This window comes from Euwallacea similis, chromosome 10 (genome assembly GCF_039881205.1).
Source record: "Euwallacea similis isolate ESF13 chromosome 10, ESF131.1, whole genome shotgun sequence".
Lineage (NCBI taxonomy): Eukaryota > Metazoa > Arthropoda > Insecta > Coleoptera > Curculionidae > Euwallacea > Euwallacea similis.
Window position 1 is genome coordinate 690,184 of NC_089618.1, and position 20,158 is coordinate 710,341.

General features: G+C 37.8%; 3 protein-coding genes across 3 annotated transcripts; all 3 read left to right on the forward strand.

The window, feature by feature from the left end:
- The first annotated feature begins 1,366 nt into the window (after nucleotides 1-1,366).
- run (segmentation protein runt) lies at nucleotides 1,367-5,601 on the forward strand. Its single transcript, XM_066394361.1, has 3 exons — nucleotides 1,367-2,251; nucleotides 2,712-2,876; nucleotides 4,661-5,601. Exons 1-3 carry the CDS (start codon nucleotides 1,795-1,797, stop codon nucleotides 5,167-5,169), a joined length of 1,131 nt encoding a protein of 376 aa, XP_066250458.1. The 5' UTR covers nucleotides 1,367-1,794; the 3' UTR covers nucleotides 5,170-5,601.
- Nucleotides 5,602-8,715: 3,114 nt separating this feature from the next.
- On the forward strand, nucleotides 8,716-9,862 carry LOC136411810 (uncharacterized). The gene is made up of 2 exons (XM_066394536.1): nucleotides 8,716-8,842; nucleotides 8,898-9,862. The coding sequence occupies exons 1-2, from the start codon at nucleotides 8,803-8,805 to the stop codon at nucleotides 9,761-9,763; spliced, it is 906 nt and encodes a 301-aa protein (XP_066250633.1). The 5' UTR covers nucleotides 8,716-8,802; the 3' UTR covers nucleotides 9,764-9,862.
- A 1,787-nt stretch (nucleotides 9,863-11,649) lies between these two features.
- Nucleotides 11,650-13,055, forward strand: LOC136411696 (aggrecan core protein-like). Its single transcript, XM_066394355.1, has 2 exons — nucleotides 11,650-11,786; nucleotides 11,853-13,055. The coding sequence occupies exons 1-2, from the start codon at nucleotides 11,747-11,749 to the stop codon at nucleotides 12,962-12,964; spliced, it is 1,152 nt and encodes a 383-aa protein (XP_066250452.1). The 5' UTR covers nucleotides 11,650-11,746; the 3' UTR covers nucleotides 12,965-13,055.
- Nucleotides 13,056-20,158: the final 7,103 nt, after the last annotated feature.

Sequence of the window (20,158 nt, forward strand, 5' to 3'; positions counted from 1 at the left end):
GGAAAAGGTAGATGTCGAATGAGTTCAAATTTCACTTCATGTGAGAGAAAAGTGGTTAAAGAAACTTCAGAACAAAAAATAGCAAATGATTTTGCTCTATTATAGCGATATTAACATACATGATATGCACACATTATCTGAAATAAACATATGAAAAATAATAGGAAAGGGAGTAAAACTATTAAGTAACCTTGAAGGTATTATATTGAGGGCGTTGAGGGTTGAGATATAAAATGGCTTAATAGTCATTATTGCGCATTGCCATCATTAATATATTGGTAAAAAACATACAATTTTAAACAAATAAGGAAAAGGTTGATCTTGAAATTGAATAGTCTTTATATAATCTAAAATCATAGCCAATCAAATGTGAGGTGATTCACTGTGATGGATAACGTCCCGCACACTCAGACTATGCATTATCTCTTTCTATAATAAGGTATATTAGTAATTGAACAAATAATTGAGATTAAGTTGGCGTGGTGTAAGTCAAATTATACATTCTGTACAGTATGAATCCTATAGTGAGTGGTCGGCTTGATTAAACAAAACGATGCGAAAGAAAGTATTCTGTGGACACTATGTGCAGATTAAAAGATTTTCACGTAACATTACTGAGAGACAAATTCTACAATAGAAATAATAGTCTGAGGAAGGTCTGTGTAAAAAGCTGGAAATGTATAATAGTATAAATAGAATTTAAGATTCTGCTTGACAATTAAATATATGAATCTTTCGCGTTATTGGGAGTGCTGTAAGATTTGAATAACATCGTTTTGGTAGACTATTTTGCAGATGGTGGTTTCGCGTACCCCTTAGACCTTCACCTCAGGCTTCCACGAATCTTAACATTAAGATTAAAATTTTGACTGGTCGACCGATGCAGGCCCGAAAATATGCACATTCCAGAAGCACCGACAAGATGTGGGATTTTTTTTAAATGAAATCTTTGGTAATTTCTGCTGGTTACTTGTACATCCCAAGTGAACAAGATGTATCGTCGATAATGAACGAAAACTGAAACTGCCAGATGTTCGACTTCATAATCTTGTGAGCGTCACGTTTTCACGTACTCACTGGACTTTCAACTCAGGCTTTGGGAAATTGTGTCATGCATGTTCACGTTTTAATTCTTCGACGGATGCAGATCTGCAAAGTCGCACATTGTATAAGCAGCAACAGGATATGGGATTTTTTTTAAATGAAAGCCTAAGTTTTGGATCCAATCCGCCCCTGCGTACTACATATTTAACTCTACCAAAGAGTACATCTCACTTCAACAAACGAGCGGCCGGTGCTTTGATCTGCGTCAAATTTAAAACATGCACACGTCTCACTTTCATTCACTACCAACGCCTATTTTTCTCTTAACTCGTCGATAAAACTGGTGTGCACAATCTCGCTCGCACACGGACCCTCCGAGCTCAGTCCGTCTCTGTCCGGCAGCCGCATTTTAAAAGTCCGAAGACTCTATCTGTCTCTCTCCAGCCGTCTATTGTAAGAGGACAAATCACACTCTGCTATTTAAAAACTACCCTCCTTTACGAGTGCGAGGGGGTGGGGAGGTGCGAGCACACAAGGGTGAATCCGAAAAAACTGCCGCTCTGGGTTAGTCAGTCCAAGTGTGAGAAATCCGAGTGACTGACACTTCGGAAAGAAGTTTTAGTTCGTCAGCAACACGCGGCAAGACAACTTGGAAAGTTGGCGACTCTTTCAGTGACAGATTTTGTGTCGTGTGCCGGTTGTTTTTATTGCACATCGGGAGTGTATGTTTGTTAATAGAGTTTTGTACAAATGCATCTGCCCGTAAACCATAATAACAACGTGCTTCCGACAATGACAGACGTTTACAATCACTACTTAGAATCCTTGCAAGAGTACCACGGGGAACTAGTGCGCACAGGAAGTCCTGCGGTGTTGTGCAGTGCCTTACCCAACCACTGGAGGTCGAACAAGAGTCTTCCCATAGCCTTTAAAGTTGTAATTTTGGACGATATACCTGACGGAACCGTGGTTACACTTAAGGCTGGAAATGACGAGAATTGTTGCGCTGAACTGAGGAACTGTACGGCTGTGACTAAGAACCAAGTGGCTAAGTTTAACGACTTAAGGTTCGTGGGGAGGAGCGGCCGAGGAAAGTCTTTTTCCATTACCATTACCGTTAGTTGCACCCCATATTACCAAATTGCCACCTACAATAAAGCTATTAAGGTTACGGTGGATGGGCCCAGAGAGCCGAGGACCAAGTCCAGTGAGTATATTCATTTGCTTTATTAGAATTTGTGCCAAGATAATGGTGATCCCTCGAGGTGGCATTTGGGCGGAGATCAAGGAAACGGATAATAACGTGGATTGTAAAAAAGATTAAACGGCCAAAATGCGAAAATGCGAAATAAAATTTTAATTTGGACACTAAATCGACCAAGCGCACACACATGCTGCCGACCAGTTAAACTCCGATTAAAATAAACATAAAATATTTTACGTTTGTTGACTGAACTCTATGTGCCGACAAAACCCACCAAACTATAAAAACTTTTATTTGTTTATGCTACGCTAGCATATTTATGTTGAGTTTAATAGTATTGTTCTGGTTGTTTATTAAACATAACACACATTAAAATGGTTTACACCCTCCCACGGATTTTGGCTACTAAAGTTTACAGGCTAAACCTAATACATGTTGATTAATAGACATAATTTCATTGCAGATTTCCAATTCGGATATGGGCTCGGCATTCCTGGAGCCTTTAACCCGTTCCTCTTCAATCCTGGATGGATTGATTCGGTTTATTCCTCCTATGGGCTCGACTACATGAGGCCAAGAAGTAGCCCGATTATACCTCCCAACGGACTGCATCCGCCTCTACCCAAAGGCAAGTTTTAGAACCATTAAAATCGATGAAAAATTGATTTTTATGATCAAACAAATCTCAGAAATTTGGAAGCTTCTGCAGATATTTGCACTCACGTTTTAGGGCTAACCCTATACTTACGAGCAGAACAATTTCCGTGTAAATTAGTTTTGGGGCATTAAAGCCACAGATTGAGTTCATACGAAAATATCTTTGAGAACTCGTCTGTATGCTCTTATGAAGTTTTATGCGCATGCACGTTGTACAGAGTTGCAGACTTGCCTTGGTTCATACTTGTAATCGAAATAGTGATTCCCAAACGCCTCTAATTTATCACTACTAATCAACTTACGAAACTATTTTAACAAAAGATATGTTTTTGATATAAAAAGAAGATTTTCATTTCCCTAATTGATTCCCATTTGAACACGAGTTGCATCTACAGTCGTTATTCCAGATTCACGACGTTAAAACAGCTAATTACGGGGATCATAAAAGAACACCTCGCAGTAGGAGGTAAACCGAAAACGTAGGGCGTTGATTAAAATATTTGCTATTTGCCATGAAACATGCGACTGACGACAGATAAGAAATGGATTTATCCAAGACATACTCTTAATATTTCAACTCCTACTTCAGGTTTTTTTAACGATTGGCGTTGTCGAATTTTACAATCAATTCGATGTAAGATAAGGTAATCAATCCATAATTTTTTATTTTCATTTATAAATTTTTTTGCGTAATATCATCAAATGCAGGATTATCAACGTAATAATTATGACGTCACAGATAATTTAAAAGGAACACCCCACGTATCTTTTCAGTTTCTGAATTCGTTCGTCGATCTGTGAAATTAGATATTTTAACAATGTAATACTGGTTTCTCATAATTACACTGAACCAATAAGTGGGGGATTAGAGCGGCAATTTACACTATAGTGTAATTATCCCGATAATTTCCCTAGTCGTCCTAGCAATATGGTATCAAAGTGAAATGTTTCAGTCTTGCTGTTGCATATTCTTCGACGATGTAATTCATGAAGTTCTCTTCTTAAATACAAATCGTTCGACGAAAATGAATATACATATAATTTTTAATAATTTTTCACTCATGCGGTTTAAATTGATTTGAAAAATTAGCGATAATTTTCGTTGCACTTACATTAGTTCTGATAATTCCGAATATATTTATGAAAATTCGACAAAAAAATTTCCAAGTTTTGATTTTTTAAAACTAACACCCTCTTAATAGCTTCGCTTAGATGCTAAATCTGAGAAATAACACATTTTCAAAAGATTAGCTTAACACGCCAAACTATTGTAGTCCGTAAGTAGATACATTATGGAGTTTTTTCCAATTATCTCAGTCTCTGTTCGTGTGGTGTTCTCGACTTTTGCACATGAATAAAATGAAAGTGCTTTTGAAGGAAGAACAAATCTCATCATTAGCAATGCTCATCATTGTGAACCTAATTTTAATCCTAAATGAGACCAGACATGCGCAGTTCATGCTTGGACATCAGCAGAAACCCTCAAACCGTAATTACCCCATATCATTTAAATCAACGTGGGCATTGAAATATTACTAACAAATACCGGGTCAGAAAAAATCCCCCAACTCAAAGTCCTTTTTAGTTTCCGTTGGCGACCAATTCATCTCGATCTATTCACTCAAACAGAGCTTTTAAATCAAGCCCCACTTTGATTAATATCCGAGATCAAAAGAATATTTAATTTCGGTTCACATATGGCCGACTCACTCTCCGATTTTAATTACTATATTTTAATTGTGGCCTTGTTTGCAGGACCGGAGTTTTACATGTCGCTGCCCTATGCGCCATCTGCGTTCCCGCCAACCAATTTTATGGGTGCGGCCCCGCCGCCGGGGATACTTCCGGGAGGAGGCCCCCCTAAAGAACCCAAAGAAGACGTGAATAGACCAGCATTGTCTCCTATCGACCAATTGTCTCTGAGAGTGTCTCCAACGTCATCGAGCCAAGAGCGAAGCCCCCAGCAGCATCCCAACGAGGACAAGAGGATCCATTCCACGATGGATCAGTCGTCCACCGATCAGTCTGATGACGAAGACATTGACGTCGTGAAGTCAGCTTTTGTTCCAATCAAACCAGCTAGCTTGCTATTACAGGAAGCCCGGCATCCTGATTCTACAGTGCAAGAGGAGATTAAAAGCGATCATGTGAAACTTTTAAGTGCGAGAAATGTTAAATCTGTGCCCGAGCCCAGTCCCAGTAAGACAAGAATATTGGCTTCCTCGGCTATTAGTGCGACAAAGAATGTTTGGCGACCCTACTAAAGGCCCCCTTTTCCAACATATAGTGTTAAAGACAATTTTTGTAGTAAATTTTATCAACTTTCTAGAAGGGAAGAAAAAATATTTTTTTCTTCTAGGCCGTTGAAGCATCTCCATTACACATAGAAGTATAGAGAAACTTACGAGGGGGTGTTAGAGGAACTGGTCTGATCCGGTCAATTTTTTGTTGTTACTAATGTGAAAGTTTTATTTACTATTATGTGCATGTTGCTTTGTTTGTATAAATGTAATATATGTACAAAACTAATATTAATGTTAGCGATTTTTAAAGTCTACGGAATCTGTACTGGAACTTGTGATAGCTAGCTGTAAACTGTATTTATAGATATTTAGATATTTTTGTACAATATCAACTAATTGATGTAAAGCGATTAATTACGTCGATACGATAGATAAATTTAATTTATTACTGAACAGCTTGTTTTATTAATTCTGATTATAATTCCTAAACGCCGGTTTAGGTGATATGGATTGCATTTAGTTATAGGCAGCAAAAAACAACAGTTTTAAAATTTGGTAAATATCGCAAAAATGATTTAAGAAATGGCAGGCTCAACAATATCTCCGGGTTATAAAAGCAATTTTGTGCAAATGACCATGTATTCACTGCCTATTTACCTCAAATTGTCCAAATTCAAATTAGTCGTTTCAGTGAAATAAAGCAATTTTGGCAGACCTGACATGATGATAGAAAGTTCTAATGCTAAAATGTACGGGGTATTTCGTAATATGTGAAAAAATGTTGATGGTTTTTTTGCCGAATTCGGCATTTAAAGTGTTCGCGTTCAGTGAATCAACACGAGCACCGTCTGCTTCTCTTCGTGTCAGTCAAGCAAAGGCAGTAGGAATAATCGCCCCTTTTGCTACACTTGGTGCGTAATGTGGAATTCCCGTGGTTGAGGGCCTTTAATACCATTTTGTGATTTTCTCGTCACGAACATCTTGGTGTGCCCCGATTCAAAAAAATGTTTGGAGTTTTTTCCATCGATTATCTATGTATCACATGTCCTCTATAAACGGTCAAGAATTGTTTTAATTTCATGTTGAAAGAAAAAAGTCGGCAAATTAAAATAAAAATCCCTCGGAAAAGCGGCAGGTGGCCTAACAAGCGGTTTCCGGCAATACTCGGTTTTTCCATGGAGACGGCTAAAATTGTGTCTCATCGGATGTCGGTTTAATTTTATTTGTATCTAATTTTTAATTTTTCTACGAATGCATAGTGAAGCGGCTTTACCGCACTCATTTGCGAACCGAGAGAAGCGTTTTACCGCACGGAAATCAAAGTGGCAGGCGTTAATGTCAAACATTTTAGTGGTGGCATTTGACATGTATGCGGTAAATCTTTTTACCGTGTGTGTGTGTGTATAGAGACCCCCTCTTGCTAATTTTTTATGGAAATTATAGAAGACAATAAAGTTAACAAATATTCATTCATCGTTGCTGTAAATTAAGCTGCGAAGCAGCAAGCTGTTAGCAGTCTTGACGTGTTCCATACTGTCGGATTCGACTTTATGTCTGACCTATTTGTCCACATCGACGGGCAGGCCGCATTGAGGGGAGTTTAAGGTAGTTCTTTTATAAAACACCAATCATTGAACAGTTTTCCTCAACACTCAAATATTGGTTTAATCAGTTCTTCCTTAAGCTCCTGTCGATTCGATTCTCCCCTTCATATGAACAAATGGGTCAAACCGGCCCTTCAAACCATAACCTCATCCATTTAATTTACGGGGACGTTTTCTCTTTTTTTTTTAGACTTTCTCAGTTATCCCAAAAGCAGTGACGTTATTTGGTTTATCCCTATTAGTTCAGATACGTTCAAAAATAGTCATTTATGCAACTAATTAGAAAATGCATTGTTGTGTGTAAGAAGTGAGATTCTGCTAGGCGAGCGAACGAGGTCCCGCAATATGGCACAATTCTTCAGCTGTTGAGGTAGTTGCTGACCGCCTCAATCGCTTTAAACATTTTAAAAATACCCGAAGAACTTGAAAATTGGCATATAGAGAGAAAATAACAAATTAAGAAACTTTTTCTTGAAGGTTTTTCAACATTTTGAGAAATAACGCTAAATTCTAAAGTTCTTTATAAAAAATTGCAAATTGATATAACTGGCAAAGTGACATTTCTCATAATTTTTGAAGCAAAATTGAAAGGAAAAACTCAAAATTTACCGAAATTCACAACTAAAAAATCCCATCTGACGAGCACTTTATGCAGTTATATGTATAAGTCTACTTCACTAAATTGGGGGGACTTGGATAAATGGAAATTGGGGATGGCTGGACTGAAAATTAACCATGCATTGGAGAACCCATTTATTTCAATATTGAAAGGGAAAGCAGTGCTAACGGAGAAAGAAGTGAGGGGAAACGACAGGCTGACGTTGTTCTTTATATTTAAGTTACGGCAAAAGAATAAGTTATATGCAAAATTTGCATAATCCAACATTCCAAATTCTCCAGAGACACGACTTGACCAAAAACGCGTAAAATCGTTCAATTGCAACATCGGAAACAAACCGCGCTTTGGCCAAACTCTCACCCCAACTTTCCGTTGGAAGTTGGGAACGAACTCTGTTGCGTCGAAAGGGCTCCCGCAACGAAAGTTTTGATACGGACGCAGCGATGTGTGCTCGCAAAAGGGCTGGATGGCATAAACACACACCAGGCGACGGCCCTACATTAATCATAACACGAAACTACTCGAAAGGCCCTAAATAGAGTCATTTCGGGAGGTCGTAGGGCCGAATCACGCCGGATTCGGTTGCACAGCTGTTACATGCATCGGATGGGGCTCTTTGTTCAAACCCGATAAAATGCGAGGCAATATGCGTTCAAACAGGTTTTCGTTGCATATTTAAACCACACACCAGAAAAAAATTTATCAAAATATAAATTGAAATTACTGGAACGTTTAACTTAGAAAAACTCTTAACCAACTGGAAACTATGCCAATGGAACTTCTCTTGGTGTGCGTCGTTCCATGCATGATTCTCCGCTGTCTCTTTCCCTTTAAACAATACGCGTAAGAGCGTAATGTATGGGGTTTGATTTGAGATTTTACAGTGGAGAGTATTGATTTATTCCATACATTTTCTGTTTACCGAAAAGACTTATTATGATGTTATCGCCATCTGACACGATCTGATGGAGATTACAGTGTGTGCAGTAGCTGATGCCATGAGTTATAACTCATGTCTTTGAGATATAGTAGTATTGAAAAGGACATTTCATTAAAATGACGAATATAAAGGATGACTGAAATAGTTCCAATCCATCATTCTTTAAATCTTAACTGGATTTTGTATTAATATTCACTGATTAATTATTCAACAGAGATACTCTGGAAACAGGCAGTGGCCACTATCATTTTCATATACAGGATTAATTTTTACTACACTCTATTATTGTTTTTACTGAATCATTCTTTTTCTCACGTATAGAATAGTCTACGATTATTTTATAGAGTGTCATAAACATTAATTATTGAGCTTTTGTTGCGATATCAGTCTAGCTTGGGAGTAACGTCACAATCTTGTACATACTATAAATGGACAGTTCAACTGATCGAAATCATCAGCTTCTCCTCGCCGATTAGCAGCAACATATCAGAATGAAGGTTTCCATCGTCTTAGCTCTTGCCTTGGCCCAGGGTAAGCAACAATACCCCATTTTTACTATTATCTCATTTTTTTCTTGAAACCTTAGCTTTTGCCCTTCCAAGTGAAATTGGAATTGGTATCCTCCCCATCAACATCGAAGTCGAAAGCGGCGTTGAGATTTCCAACTTGCCTTCAGAAATCGACTCTGGAAGTGTAGTTGATCCCTCTAACTTGCCATCTGAGATCGAATCCGGAGATGTCCAAAATCCCAGCAACTTGCCATCTGAAATCGAATCTGGAGATATCCAGGAACCTAGCAACTTGCCATCTGAAATCGAATCTGGAGATATCCAGGAACCTAGCAACTTGCCATCTGAAATCGAATCTGGAGATATCCAGGAACCTAGCAACTTGCCATCTGAGATCGAATCCGGAGATATCCAGGACCCCAGCAACTTGCCAGCTGAGATCGAAGCCGGAGATATTCAAGACCCCAGCAACTTGCCATCTGAGATCGAATCCGGAGATATCCAAGACCCCAGCAACTTGCCTGCTGAAATCGAATCCGGAGATATCCAAGACCCCAGCAACTTGCCAGCTGAAATCGAATCCGGAGATATCCAAGACCCCAGCAACTTGCCTGCTGAGATTGAATCTGGAGATGTACAGAACCCCAGCAACTTGCCAGGTGATATCGAATCTGGAGATATCCAAGACCCTGCTCAGCTTCCCGCCGAAGTTGAATCTTCCCCAGCTCCTGAGTGCGTCCAATACGTCAGGATTCTCTTGAAGGAAGTCCTCCGTAACTTGCCAGAGAACCAGAGCGTAGCTCCAATTGACCGTCCAGTTGTTGCTGTTGATGATGTCGATTCAGTTGTTGACGAATCCAACGCCTGCGGGATTTGCTTCCAAAAGATCCAACTTTTAATTGAGAAGGCCAACAGTCGCGAAAGTGCTGCCATCACCTTCTAAATTATTATACCTATCGAGCTAAGTTCCCTCATGCGTGACTTAAATAAAGATAAATTGTTTCACCATTGACAGTAAAATAAATTCTTCTACAGTAGATAAGTGTTCAGAATTATTTCTAAACTTACTCTAAACTAACCAGCTAAAGAATGGAAACTAAAAATTGATAATACATCTATTTTGGTAGAACGTAAAAATTTATTTACGAGAATTTTCTTCAGGTTGGTCTTCGGACAATGGTTTGAGGTTCATTTTCACTAATGTGTTTTAGGCAGTACTTATCGATAATTTTTTGGTTTTACTAAGTTGCAAAGTATATGACCAAGCTTGGGAAGCCCACATCGAAGAACAAAAAATTGCAACTTTTCTATAAGGCATTATTAGATGAATCGCTCTATATTTTTACCCCTTAATATTCAATATTTAATTGTACCAATGTTTTTGGGAAATCCTAATAGAAAGTTAGAAAAAATATTTTGGTGCCTTTATCTTCTGAGATGACAATGCAAGCTTGCGAAGAAAACAGGCCACTTATGTCAATTATTAACTTAGAAAGACCGCATAATTCACTGTTAGACAAAAAGGAAGCTGTAGAATTTTGATATAGAAAATGAATCCGAAGATGTAATTTTGATGTAAAAGGATAAGTTCCGACGAATCAACTTTCATTGTTTTAGGTCAAAGTTGCAGCTATACATGGGGAACATCGGATGTAGATAGTTCAAGAATTCAGGCAGAAGTAATCGAAATTACAACAATTCACCGATGTAAAGATATATTGCATGTTACACACACAAATCCTAGTGAATTTGCTGCATTAGGCAATCACTATTCCGTGGCCCGCAGTTTCCTGCAACTTACCACAGACCATCATTAAAAAAATATATAGGGAGTGGATGAACATCCAAATAAAATGAATGTTAAAATGTTCTGTACGTTTGAGGAGGATTGTTCATTTTTTCTTTAACCTGTGTGGTAATACCGCATCGCACATGTGTAGAAGTTGTTAGAGTCGTGGAATTGCATCCTAATTATCAGGTGAAGTTAAATGAGAATAACTGTTTCTTCTTTATCAAAGATTTGCCTTTTCTTAAGTGATGAAATGTTCTTCAGTCAGTTTTAAATGAGAATTGTGTGTAATTCCATACACACTGTTTTGATTGCGCCGTCACAAGGTTGGCCAATTACACAGCTAACTGTTAAAGGCCTTTTAATCTAAGGTCTTCGCAGTATCCCTTCCGGATATTTCGTTGATCACTCCGTTTTTCTTTCTTGTGGAGTAATATTTTTTCTTAACAACTATATTTCAAAACTTTAAATTTAGATTCTTTTTCCATTATCTTTATAACTCCGTGTTTAGCATTTCTTGAAAAATCCAGACTAAAACTAACCTGGAATACACTAGAGTAGAATATTTTTTCTCTAATACTACGTCGAAATGCACCCATTCTGAAACCAACCTTCATTGCAGAATTATCACCTTCCAACCTTGTTACAGGATATTTTTTTTATTTCGTGATAGGTGGATAGATGTTCATGCTCATTTCCGCATTTCTCTTCCTCGCATATATTCGAGGATTTAATCCAAGTTTGGTGTAAAACGTTCTGAAAATTGAACATATTTCTTCATATCTATATTTTACTTTTGCTACTGATTTTCCAGAACTACGTATAACATTTAACAAACTTTGACCATAGGATTATTTTAAATCCTACCACTTATCTAAAATGCATTAATCCCCCATTAAAATACTACACTAATATCAATATAAAAAATATAATATCTTAATATCAAGTATTGTCCAAATTATTGCTTTATTGGATAGTAATAAACACGGATTACCGACTTATTGAATGAAATAGCATTATCGTAAATTTACGTCATGAAAATGGACAATTGGAGGAGTATAAATTGATGTGAATGAGAATGAAAACTCATCAGTTTCAGCTTGTTCGCACTGAAGAAACAACAAATCGGAACTAAAGATGAAGGTCCTCTTTGTATTGGCTCTTGCCATAGTTCAGGGTAAGTACTGTTCCATTGAGTGATTTCAGTATTGCCCGGTGAATATAATCTGGATTTTGTCAACAGGTTTGGCTCTTCCCAACATTTTTGGAATTTCCAACCGTCCTATCAACATCGAAGTTGATAGTGATGTTGAGATTTCCAACTTGCCTTCAGGCCAAGACCAAGCTGAAATCTCCAATTTGCCATCTGACATTTCTTCCGAAATAGAAATCTCCAACTTGCCTTCCGAAATCGACTCCGGAGATGTATTTGATCCATCTAACTTGCCATCTGAGATCGAATCTGGAGATATCCAGGACCCTAGCAACTTGCCATCTGAGATCGAATCTGGAGACATCCAGGACCCCAGCAACTTGCCATCTGAGATCGAATCCGGAGACATCCAAGATCCCAGCAACTTGCCATCTGAGATCGAATCTGGAGATATCCAGGACCCCAGCAACTTGCCAGCTGAGATCGAATCCGGAGATATTCAAGACCCCAGCAACTTGCCAGCTGAGATCGAATCCGGAGATATTCAAGACCCCAGCAACTTGCCATCTGAGATCGAATCCGGAGATATCCAGGACCCCAGCAACTTACCTGCTGAAATCGAATCCGGAGATATCCAAGATCCCAGCAACTTGCCATCTGAGATCGAATCTGGAGATATCCAGGACCCCAGCAACTTGCCAGCTGAGATCGAATCCGGAGATATCCAAGACCCCAGCAACTTGCCTGCTGAAATCGAATCCGGAGATATCCAAGACCCCAGCAACTTGCCAGCTGAGATCGAATCCGGAGATATCCAAGACCCCAGCAACTTGCCTGCTGAAATCGAATCCGGAGATATCCAAGACCCCAGCAACTTGCCTGCTGAGATTGAATCTGGAGATGTACAGGACCCCAGTAACTTGCCAGGTGACATCGAATCTGGAGATATCCAAGACCCCGCTCAGCTTCCCGCCGAAGTTGAATCTTCCCCAGCTCCTGAGTGCGTCACATACGTCAGAACTCTCTTGGAGGAAATCCTCCGCAACTTGCCAGGAAGCCAGAACGTAAGCCCAATTGACCGACCAATTGCTGATGTCGACCCAGCCGTTGAGGAAAGCAACGCCTGCAAACTTTGCTTCCAGAAGATCCAGCTTTTGATCGAGAAGGCCAACAGCCGCGAAAGCGTCGCCATCACTTTCTAAGGAGTCAACTCTTTTTCCTCCTGTGTATTATTAAAAAATAATTATTGCCTCATGTCACCATAGGACATAAAATAGAAAATATTTGAAGTTACACAGTCTATCATTTATGCTACAATCAAGAGGAATTTTTTAACCCACATACATGTATGTCTAAATGGAGATTTTAAAAGTCTCATCTTGATCTCACATCTAAAACTTCCATTTTCCCAATTTCAAAAAGGCTATTGATCGTCGTATCGCGTCTGGATATCACAATACTAAAACTTATTTCATAACTTGCCAAGTTTCAATCAGAACAAAGACCATTATAAAATTTTTTCAGGGGACTTTTTCAGGGTTTCAGTTTTCACTGTATCAGTACCAAATAGAATAATTTCGCATCATCAAATAACGTTGGATGCGTGCTAATGCGTAAACCTTTGCTATATGGACCTGTGTGAAAGAATGATTAAGCTCCTTTTAGGGCCTGCTGGCAATTAATTATGTAAATCCCCAGTTCTTAAGTCTTGTTAAAAACACTTTGCTTGTCCTCCCGAACAACAGACACTCCGTGCCCACGCACAAGATCCATTCATCATAAATTCCTAATCTTAAAGGTTTACAAATCAACGTCCATAATTTATTGCCCATGATCCCAATTCAGGCGTTTTGGATCAAAATGCGAGTGGTCATCTAATCCTCACCGCCATTTCTTTAAACGACTGTGGCAAAAAGTCTCCCACGCTTTTCTCAATGAATAGAATAAAAAGCTCGACGGGTCAGCATACATACCGCATAAGCCCTCAGTGTGTACACAACAAAATCTCATAAATAAATCAAAACGTTGGCGGAATTATAATAGGGCTGGTCATTAGGCAAAACGCAGAAGAGCCCAGTTAAAGACTTAAAAAAGGCGACACTTTCGACTGTACTTTATGTCCTCCCCTTCTTTGTGCGAGGATACACGGAAGTGATTCTCGGGATGTGATATATGCAACTTTCTAGTACTCAAAGTCCTGTACCTAGCACCCTTAGGAATTATCTCAAACAAGTCAACCTTTCATCAAACCCCGTTATAAATACGTAGGGATTCTTGTTATTCGCACATGCGACCCTTAACAAAAGGTAGCTTGTCATGTTAAGGTCTACATTCGGCAGGGCTCGCAATTCATCCCAATAAAACCACCTTGGTAGCATTATTCAATTTTTCAAACCGTGGTAAATTGGGTTATGCTTTTTTAGTGTCATTTAAATTTTTAATGCTCCGTGATAAGCATGAGACGTGGGAATTTGTCACTCTTGATGCCATAATTAGGTGACGCCCTTATGAATAAAAATAATCTGACTACAAATACGAACGCACACCGACCTAAAGGGGCTGATTCAGGATGCGTAAGAAGCTGCTTTAGCCTCTTTACGCATCACAGCAACTTCCATTCAAGCTTCTTTGATGCATACTGGCTAATGAATCAGTATTTGTACATCAGCCCGTCCCGAGGATGCAGCTTGCTACATAGGGTGTTATGTAAGTACGTGGCCAAACTTCAACTGGTGATTCTTTGAGTGTCGTTGCATCTCCTTCCACTAGATCCAGAATATTTTCTACTTCTTCCAAAGTTTTTTCACTAGATCTTTCAGATGATATATTCGCACTGGGAAGCTTTCCGGTCTCGCACAGATTGTTGAAAACTCGGCTAAATACGTTTTTAGAAGAACGTCTTTGATGTTGAAACCGTTGACGATATTCTTTACCAGTAGCTCTAGTATTCCCATTATAAAAACCATAAACAAACACCAAATTTGCATATTTTAAATTTGAATAAATGTTTGGTATTTTGTAATACATTAATTGAACTCGAAAATAAGCGTTAAATCGGTATGAGTATCATTAATAACAAAGGTACTATTATCGTAAATAGAATGCTAGTTAAAAAAAATTATTTACGTTATAAATTGTAAACGAATGAAAATCGGATAACAACATTTGAGTTTTATTACAATTATTTTTCATGTACAATGCGCTCCTGAAGTTCGGCACGATTCTCCCGATTCACCCTGTATAAACATAGGTACGGTGATGCTTCATTTTCAAGATACAGTGTGTCAAACTTTAAAAAAAATCATTTTTTCGTAAAAATCTTAATAATCTTTTAGCCGATTTTGTTGAAATTTCGCAGTGTTATTTACAGTTATTATTGTTAGTTATGAGTCACTGACTTTTTTAAAACCTTTATATTCTTTTCGCATTAAGCAGCTATAAATACTTCTTGATGCGAAAAAATGAAAGAGACAAAAAAGTTGTATTTTTAGTTGCTTAATGGGAAAAAATATAAAAGTTTTAAAAGTCAGTATTGCATAAATAACACTGCTAAATTTCAACAAAGTCGACTAAAGGATTACAATGATTTTTACGAAAAAACGATTAAAAAAATTTGACACCCTGTATCTTGAAATCGAAGCTTTACCGGACCTATGTTTATATAAACTTTTCGCCTTAGAATCACTCAAAGAATCACCCATTGAAATCTTGCCACGTACTTAAATAACATTCTATACTGGCATAACAGACTTCAGATTTGGACAAGGATATTACATCAAGAATATTAGTGGAGCAAGTGACGAGGATCCCTTCTAAGCTACATTTGACTGTAACGGACTTTTGGACTATAAAGACCCCTTCTTGGGAATTTCGTATAGCAGTCACTCGCAATCAGTCAATCTAGTCATAGCCACTGAATTCTCGACCTTGGCAATGACGAGCATTTTCTAGCTGTCATGACCAAATTGCTTCGCAAATCAATAATATTTTCTGTGGGTAGATATAAGAAACCATGATGTAATAGATGTAGTTATTGTTAATTTAAACACCAGTAGATACGAAAAAGAGTTTATTATATATTGAACTTCTGGCTATAACGAGCGGCAAAAATGAACTAACTAACACTAATATATCTTATCATTAAAAAGGAGCAATCGGCGATGCTGATTCTGATTATTATTTGTCGCCTAAGAAAATTGACTCTAAGCAGAATCAGCGAAGAATAATAAAAAAATAAATCACGCCAAATAGCGATTAGATATGAGCTTAATAAATAAAGGCTCAAATATTTTTCTAATCTAATTCCATTTTAATAGTTATCAATGACCGGCTGTAAAATCTCCTGGTTTCCTTCAGAGATTGCTGGAAAATGGGCATTTCAATGAGGAGCAACTTCTATGTACTGTTGGTGAAACCAATGAAAAGCTCCATAGTTTAGGGAAACTGCATCAAGGCTGAACGATTTCAGGCAACTTTTGATCGTCGATAAGCATCATATCTTCATTGGATTTTTTGTTCGAAACTCAAAAATTCCACCATACAATGCAGCTTCGAGCGATTTAGCTTAGACATGTCCATGATAGAAACGAATATAAGCACTCAGATGGAGATTCTGTTAATCACATAAGACAAGTCAGGTTACACTTGCGTATGAATGTCTCATATACGTTTGAGGCGACTTTTTCATCCTTTTTTTCATTTTTTGGGAATAACGCTCCCCAAACCAGTTGGGGTTTTGTAGCGTTGGAATTGAACAAGAGTTAAAGCTAAGTGAGAATCTTCTGCAATTCCATAATTATAACAACCCCTGCTGGCGACTAGCGACACATTAGATGCTTTTGGATGGGTACTAGTGATAGAAAATTCCTTGACTAATTATTTTGGAAAAAATGTGCCTTGCGGCAGCCGGATTCCAATTTTAATTGCTTTGTGAAAAAAAGAGACCCCTCACATTGACGTCAACGTTATTTACGATATGAAATAGTTATCAAAAAGAAAGTTGCCTTCTATGAAACACAAAAGCAAAAAAGGCACTTTTACAGCCCCGTACTTTTTATAAGTTTCACAGAAGCCACGAGCATGGGCTGACTTATTATTGTCCGTACTTTATAGCCGTCAATTAGACTGTAAAATTGGTCTTCTGTTGGATGTTACGGTCATATCGTGTAGGAATTAGGGCATAGCTAAAATGTTTTCAAATATTATGTCGTAGGCACCACGGGACATTTCAGTCTTTTTCAAATATTTTGTAAACAGTGCGTTAGATAACAAGGCGTAGCTCCATAAGCGCGATAAGCGTGGCTGATAAACACAATACGTGAAAACGTTCTAGGAAGACATTACCAGAGGAGATTTGACCTATTTATTTCAAAAAAAACGAACGAAGGGGAATGAAAAATCGGGGATCTAATTATCAGGATTTTAAAAATCAGCTCGGTTGATTTGCTGTCAGATAGAGAGAGCGGTCACATGTGTGCAGGCCGTCACATTTCATCGAATTTCACACTCCAATGGCCCTTTTGTGTTGTTGCGAGCGGACCCGATCGAACAGGGGTGTCGCTGTCAAACACACACAACTCACACATGTGCTTGATAAAGAATATTGCAAATAAGGAGAGATTATTGGCTAATATCAATCATTCTCAAAGTTGTTTTGTCGTCCTGCATGCGATAATGACGACGAAACTGCGCCTCAACCGTAATACCGCATTTAAACGTACTAGCCGATTATGAACAGGTGGCATGTGCCTTTAATCATGTTCTCACTTTTTAGACCAGATTTTGGTCTTACTATTGATTTCTGTTAAATACGGCCCTGTCGCGCAGGAACCGTCCAGAATGCCGATTTAAAAAAATCCAGCCCTGTGATTAAAAAAAAGCGTCATTACGGTTTCGCAGTAATTTACACCAATGAAAAGGTAACAATTCTTTTGGTTTTACGGCTTTAAAAAGTCACAGCGTTCTCCCATATACCAGACTCTGCACCTCTATTGGTATCCGAGATCCCCATGCTGAGGTCGGATTTGGGATTCCCAGACATAAATACGAGATGCACTTTGCTGGGGACTGGAAAACCATAAGAGTCAAAGAAATGCACCAATTAGAAGAAAGATTCAATTTAAAGATTACTGAAACATCACGTTTTCCATCTAACGTACAAGAATAGTCCCAAAAGTACCCGACCTAACACATAGATGACGATTTTTTGCTAAAAACTTGCATATATTACAAAGACATAACTTTACTAAGCTTATTCCAAATTGTTTGTTTTGGAGCCGTTTTTAGTGATTTTGTGAACATGGAAAAAATTGGTTATCGTGATTCAGTATTTTCATTTGAAAGGTCTTAGTCCATCCAACATCAAAGCGAAGTTAGATTCTACTCTGGGGGAATCTTCACTAACAACTGTAAAATATTAGGTGGCAGAGTTTAAACGCGGTCAAGACGAACTCCGCAGTGGTGGACCCAATGAAATGACCACTCCAGAAATTGTAGTAAAAATTCACAAAACTTATTGGAAGGTCGTCGGCTAAAATTGCGTGAGTTAGCAGACATGATAGGCATCTCAAGATGTACTCTACATCGGATTTTGACCGAACGAATCGGATATGAGAAAGTTGTGCGCAAGATGGGTACCGCGACTATTCACAATTGAACAAAAACGGCGCCGTGAGGATGTTTCAAGGGCAAAGATTCACAGCAATAAAGCCGAGTTTTTGCATTGATTCATAGCCATGAACGACATGGGTCCATCATTTCACACCTGAGACAAAAGAGCAGTCAAAACAATGGACCCAAAGGGGAGAATCTACTCCAAAGAAGGCAAAAACCGTTCTATCTACAGGAAAGGTGATGGCGTTAGTTTTTTTGAAATGCGCGTGGAACAATTTTTCTTGACTATCTCCCTAAAGAAAAAACAATAAACCGAAAATATAATACAAATTTATTGCTGCGTTTCAACAAAAAAAATTAAGAAAAAGCGACCGCGGTTGGTGAAAAAGAAAGTCTTGTTTTATCAAAACAACGCACCAGTCCACACTTCCGTCATCGCGATGGCCAAAATCAATCAACTTGATTTCGAACTTCTTTCTTACCCAGCCTATTCGCTAAATTTAGCCCCTTCACATTATTTTCTATTCCTAACTTGAAAATATGGCTCGGTGAAAAGAAATTTGTGAATAACGAAGAGGTGAAGTCCGAGGTTGATGCCTATTTTTAAACATTCGAAGCTTCTTACTATAAACAGGGTATAGAAACCATTGAACATAGCTGGGAAAAGTGTGTCAATGTTCAAGAAGAATATGTTTAGAAATAATGCAATATTTTCCAATTTTTCTTTCTCTAAGTGTTAGGTCGAGTATTTCTGGGACCATTCTCGTAAATCAGATTATTTCCGAAGATGTTTGGGAAATACGAATTTTCACGATTTTCTTTTTTGTCAAGTTTTCTGACTGTATTTAAACACGTGAAATAAAAGGAAATATATTCTCAGTGCTACTTTTCCTCCCCTATAAGGTGATATTTGAATTTTTGTTTTGACGTTTCAGCACTTGTTGGTCATCATCAACTTTGCTTTTTTAAACTGCCGAAAAATGTTATTTTATGTCTAGTAAATTAAGTTACTAATTATATAGGCAATTACCTAAAGTTTTATACGATTCTGTTTATGACATTTTAAAATGGAAATAACCTTAACTATGAATAGAATTAGTAAAACTGATTTGGCCATGTCTGTACGAATCTTGTATTGACATGTAATTTAACTTGGAATTACTAATGATATGGTATACAATTAATCCGGTAATTACACGATGAGTAGAAGCTATAATATATCGGTTGGTATATTTTCTGAAAAATAAATTTCTCCTCTTGATAGAAATGTTATGTATAAGATGGCACCTTTTCGATGGATTTACGACACATTTTTAGATCCGATTTTAAAGTCAAATTGTATGTGTATTGCGAGATTGTCTCACGATCAGCTTGAGTCATTTTGGAAATACAGGGCATTTTTGAAAAATATTCCAGTAGGTCACAGCGTTCTATCTCAACTATAATTGAAAATACAGAAAAAGTACATATAGCATTAACTTACAAATTTTAGATCAAAATTCAGGAGCCTGCTTGAAATTTTCCTCTCGATAGTGATTTTTAAATATGAGGTTGTGCGTGATAGACCTGTTTTAGTTGATTCCAAAGGTCTCCGTTTGATATATCTATTTCGATTAGTTTCTAAAAATTTCTAAGTGGAATCCAAAAGAGCTATGAAAATTAGCAAATAAATGAATTTAAAATAATTATAATTTGCCGGTGCGTAATGGAACATTTTTTTAGCTATCTTTTACAGAGCCCAAAGAGGATTCAAAAAGGTGATGTAGAACAATTACTAAAAAATC

Excerpts from the sequence above, each read along its gene's own strand:
- run (XM_066394361.1), top strand. The coding sequence starts at position 1,795 with ATGCATCTGCCCGTAAACCATAATAACAACGTGCTTCCGACAATGACA. Across the intron at positions 2,252-2,711 it reads AGAGCCGAGGACCAAGTCCA|ATTTCCAATTCGGATATGGG; the intron begins GTGAGTATATTC and ends ATTTCATTGCAG. Across the intron at positions 2,877-4,660 it reads GCATCCGCCTCTACCCAAAG|GACCGGAGTTTTACATGTCG; the intron begins GCAAGTTTTAGA and ends CCTTGTTTGCAG.
- LOC136411696 (XM_066394355.1), top strand. The coding sequence starts at position 11,747 with ATGAAGGTCCTCTTTGTATTGGCTCTTGCCATAGTTCAGG. Across the intron at positions 11,787-11,852 it reads GGCTCTTGCCATAGTTCAGG|GTTTGGCTCTTCCCAACATT; the intron begins GTAAGTACTGTT and ends TTTTGTCAACAG.
- LOC136411810 (XM_066394536.1), top strand. The coding sequence starts at position 8,803 with ATGAAGGTTTCCATCGTCTTAGCTCTTGCCTTGGCCCAGG. Across the intron at positions 8,843-8,897 it reads AGCTCTTGCCTTGGCCCAGG|CTTTTGCCCTTCCAAGTGAA; the intron begins GTAAGCAACAAT and ends TTGAAACCTTAG.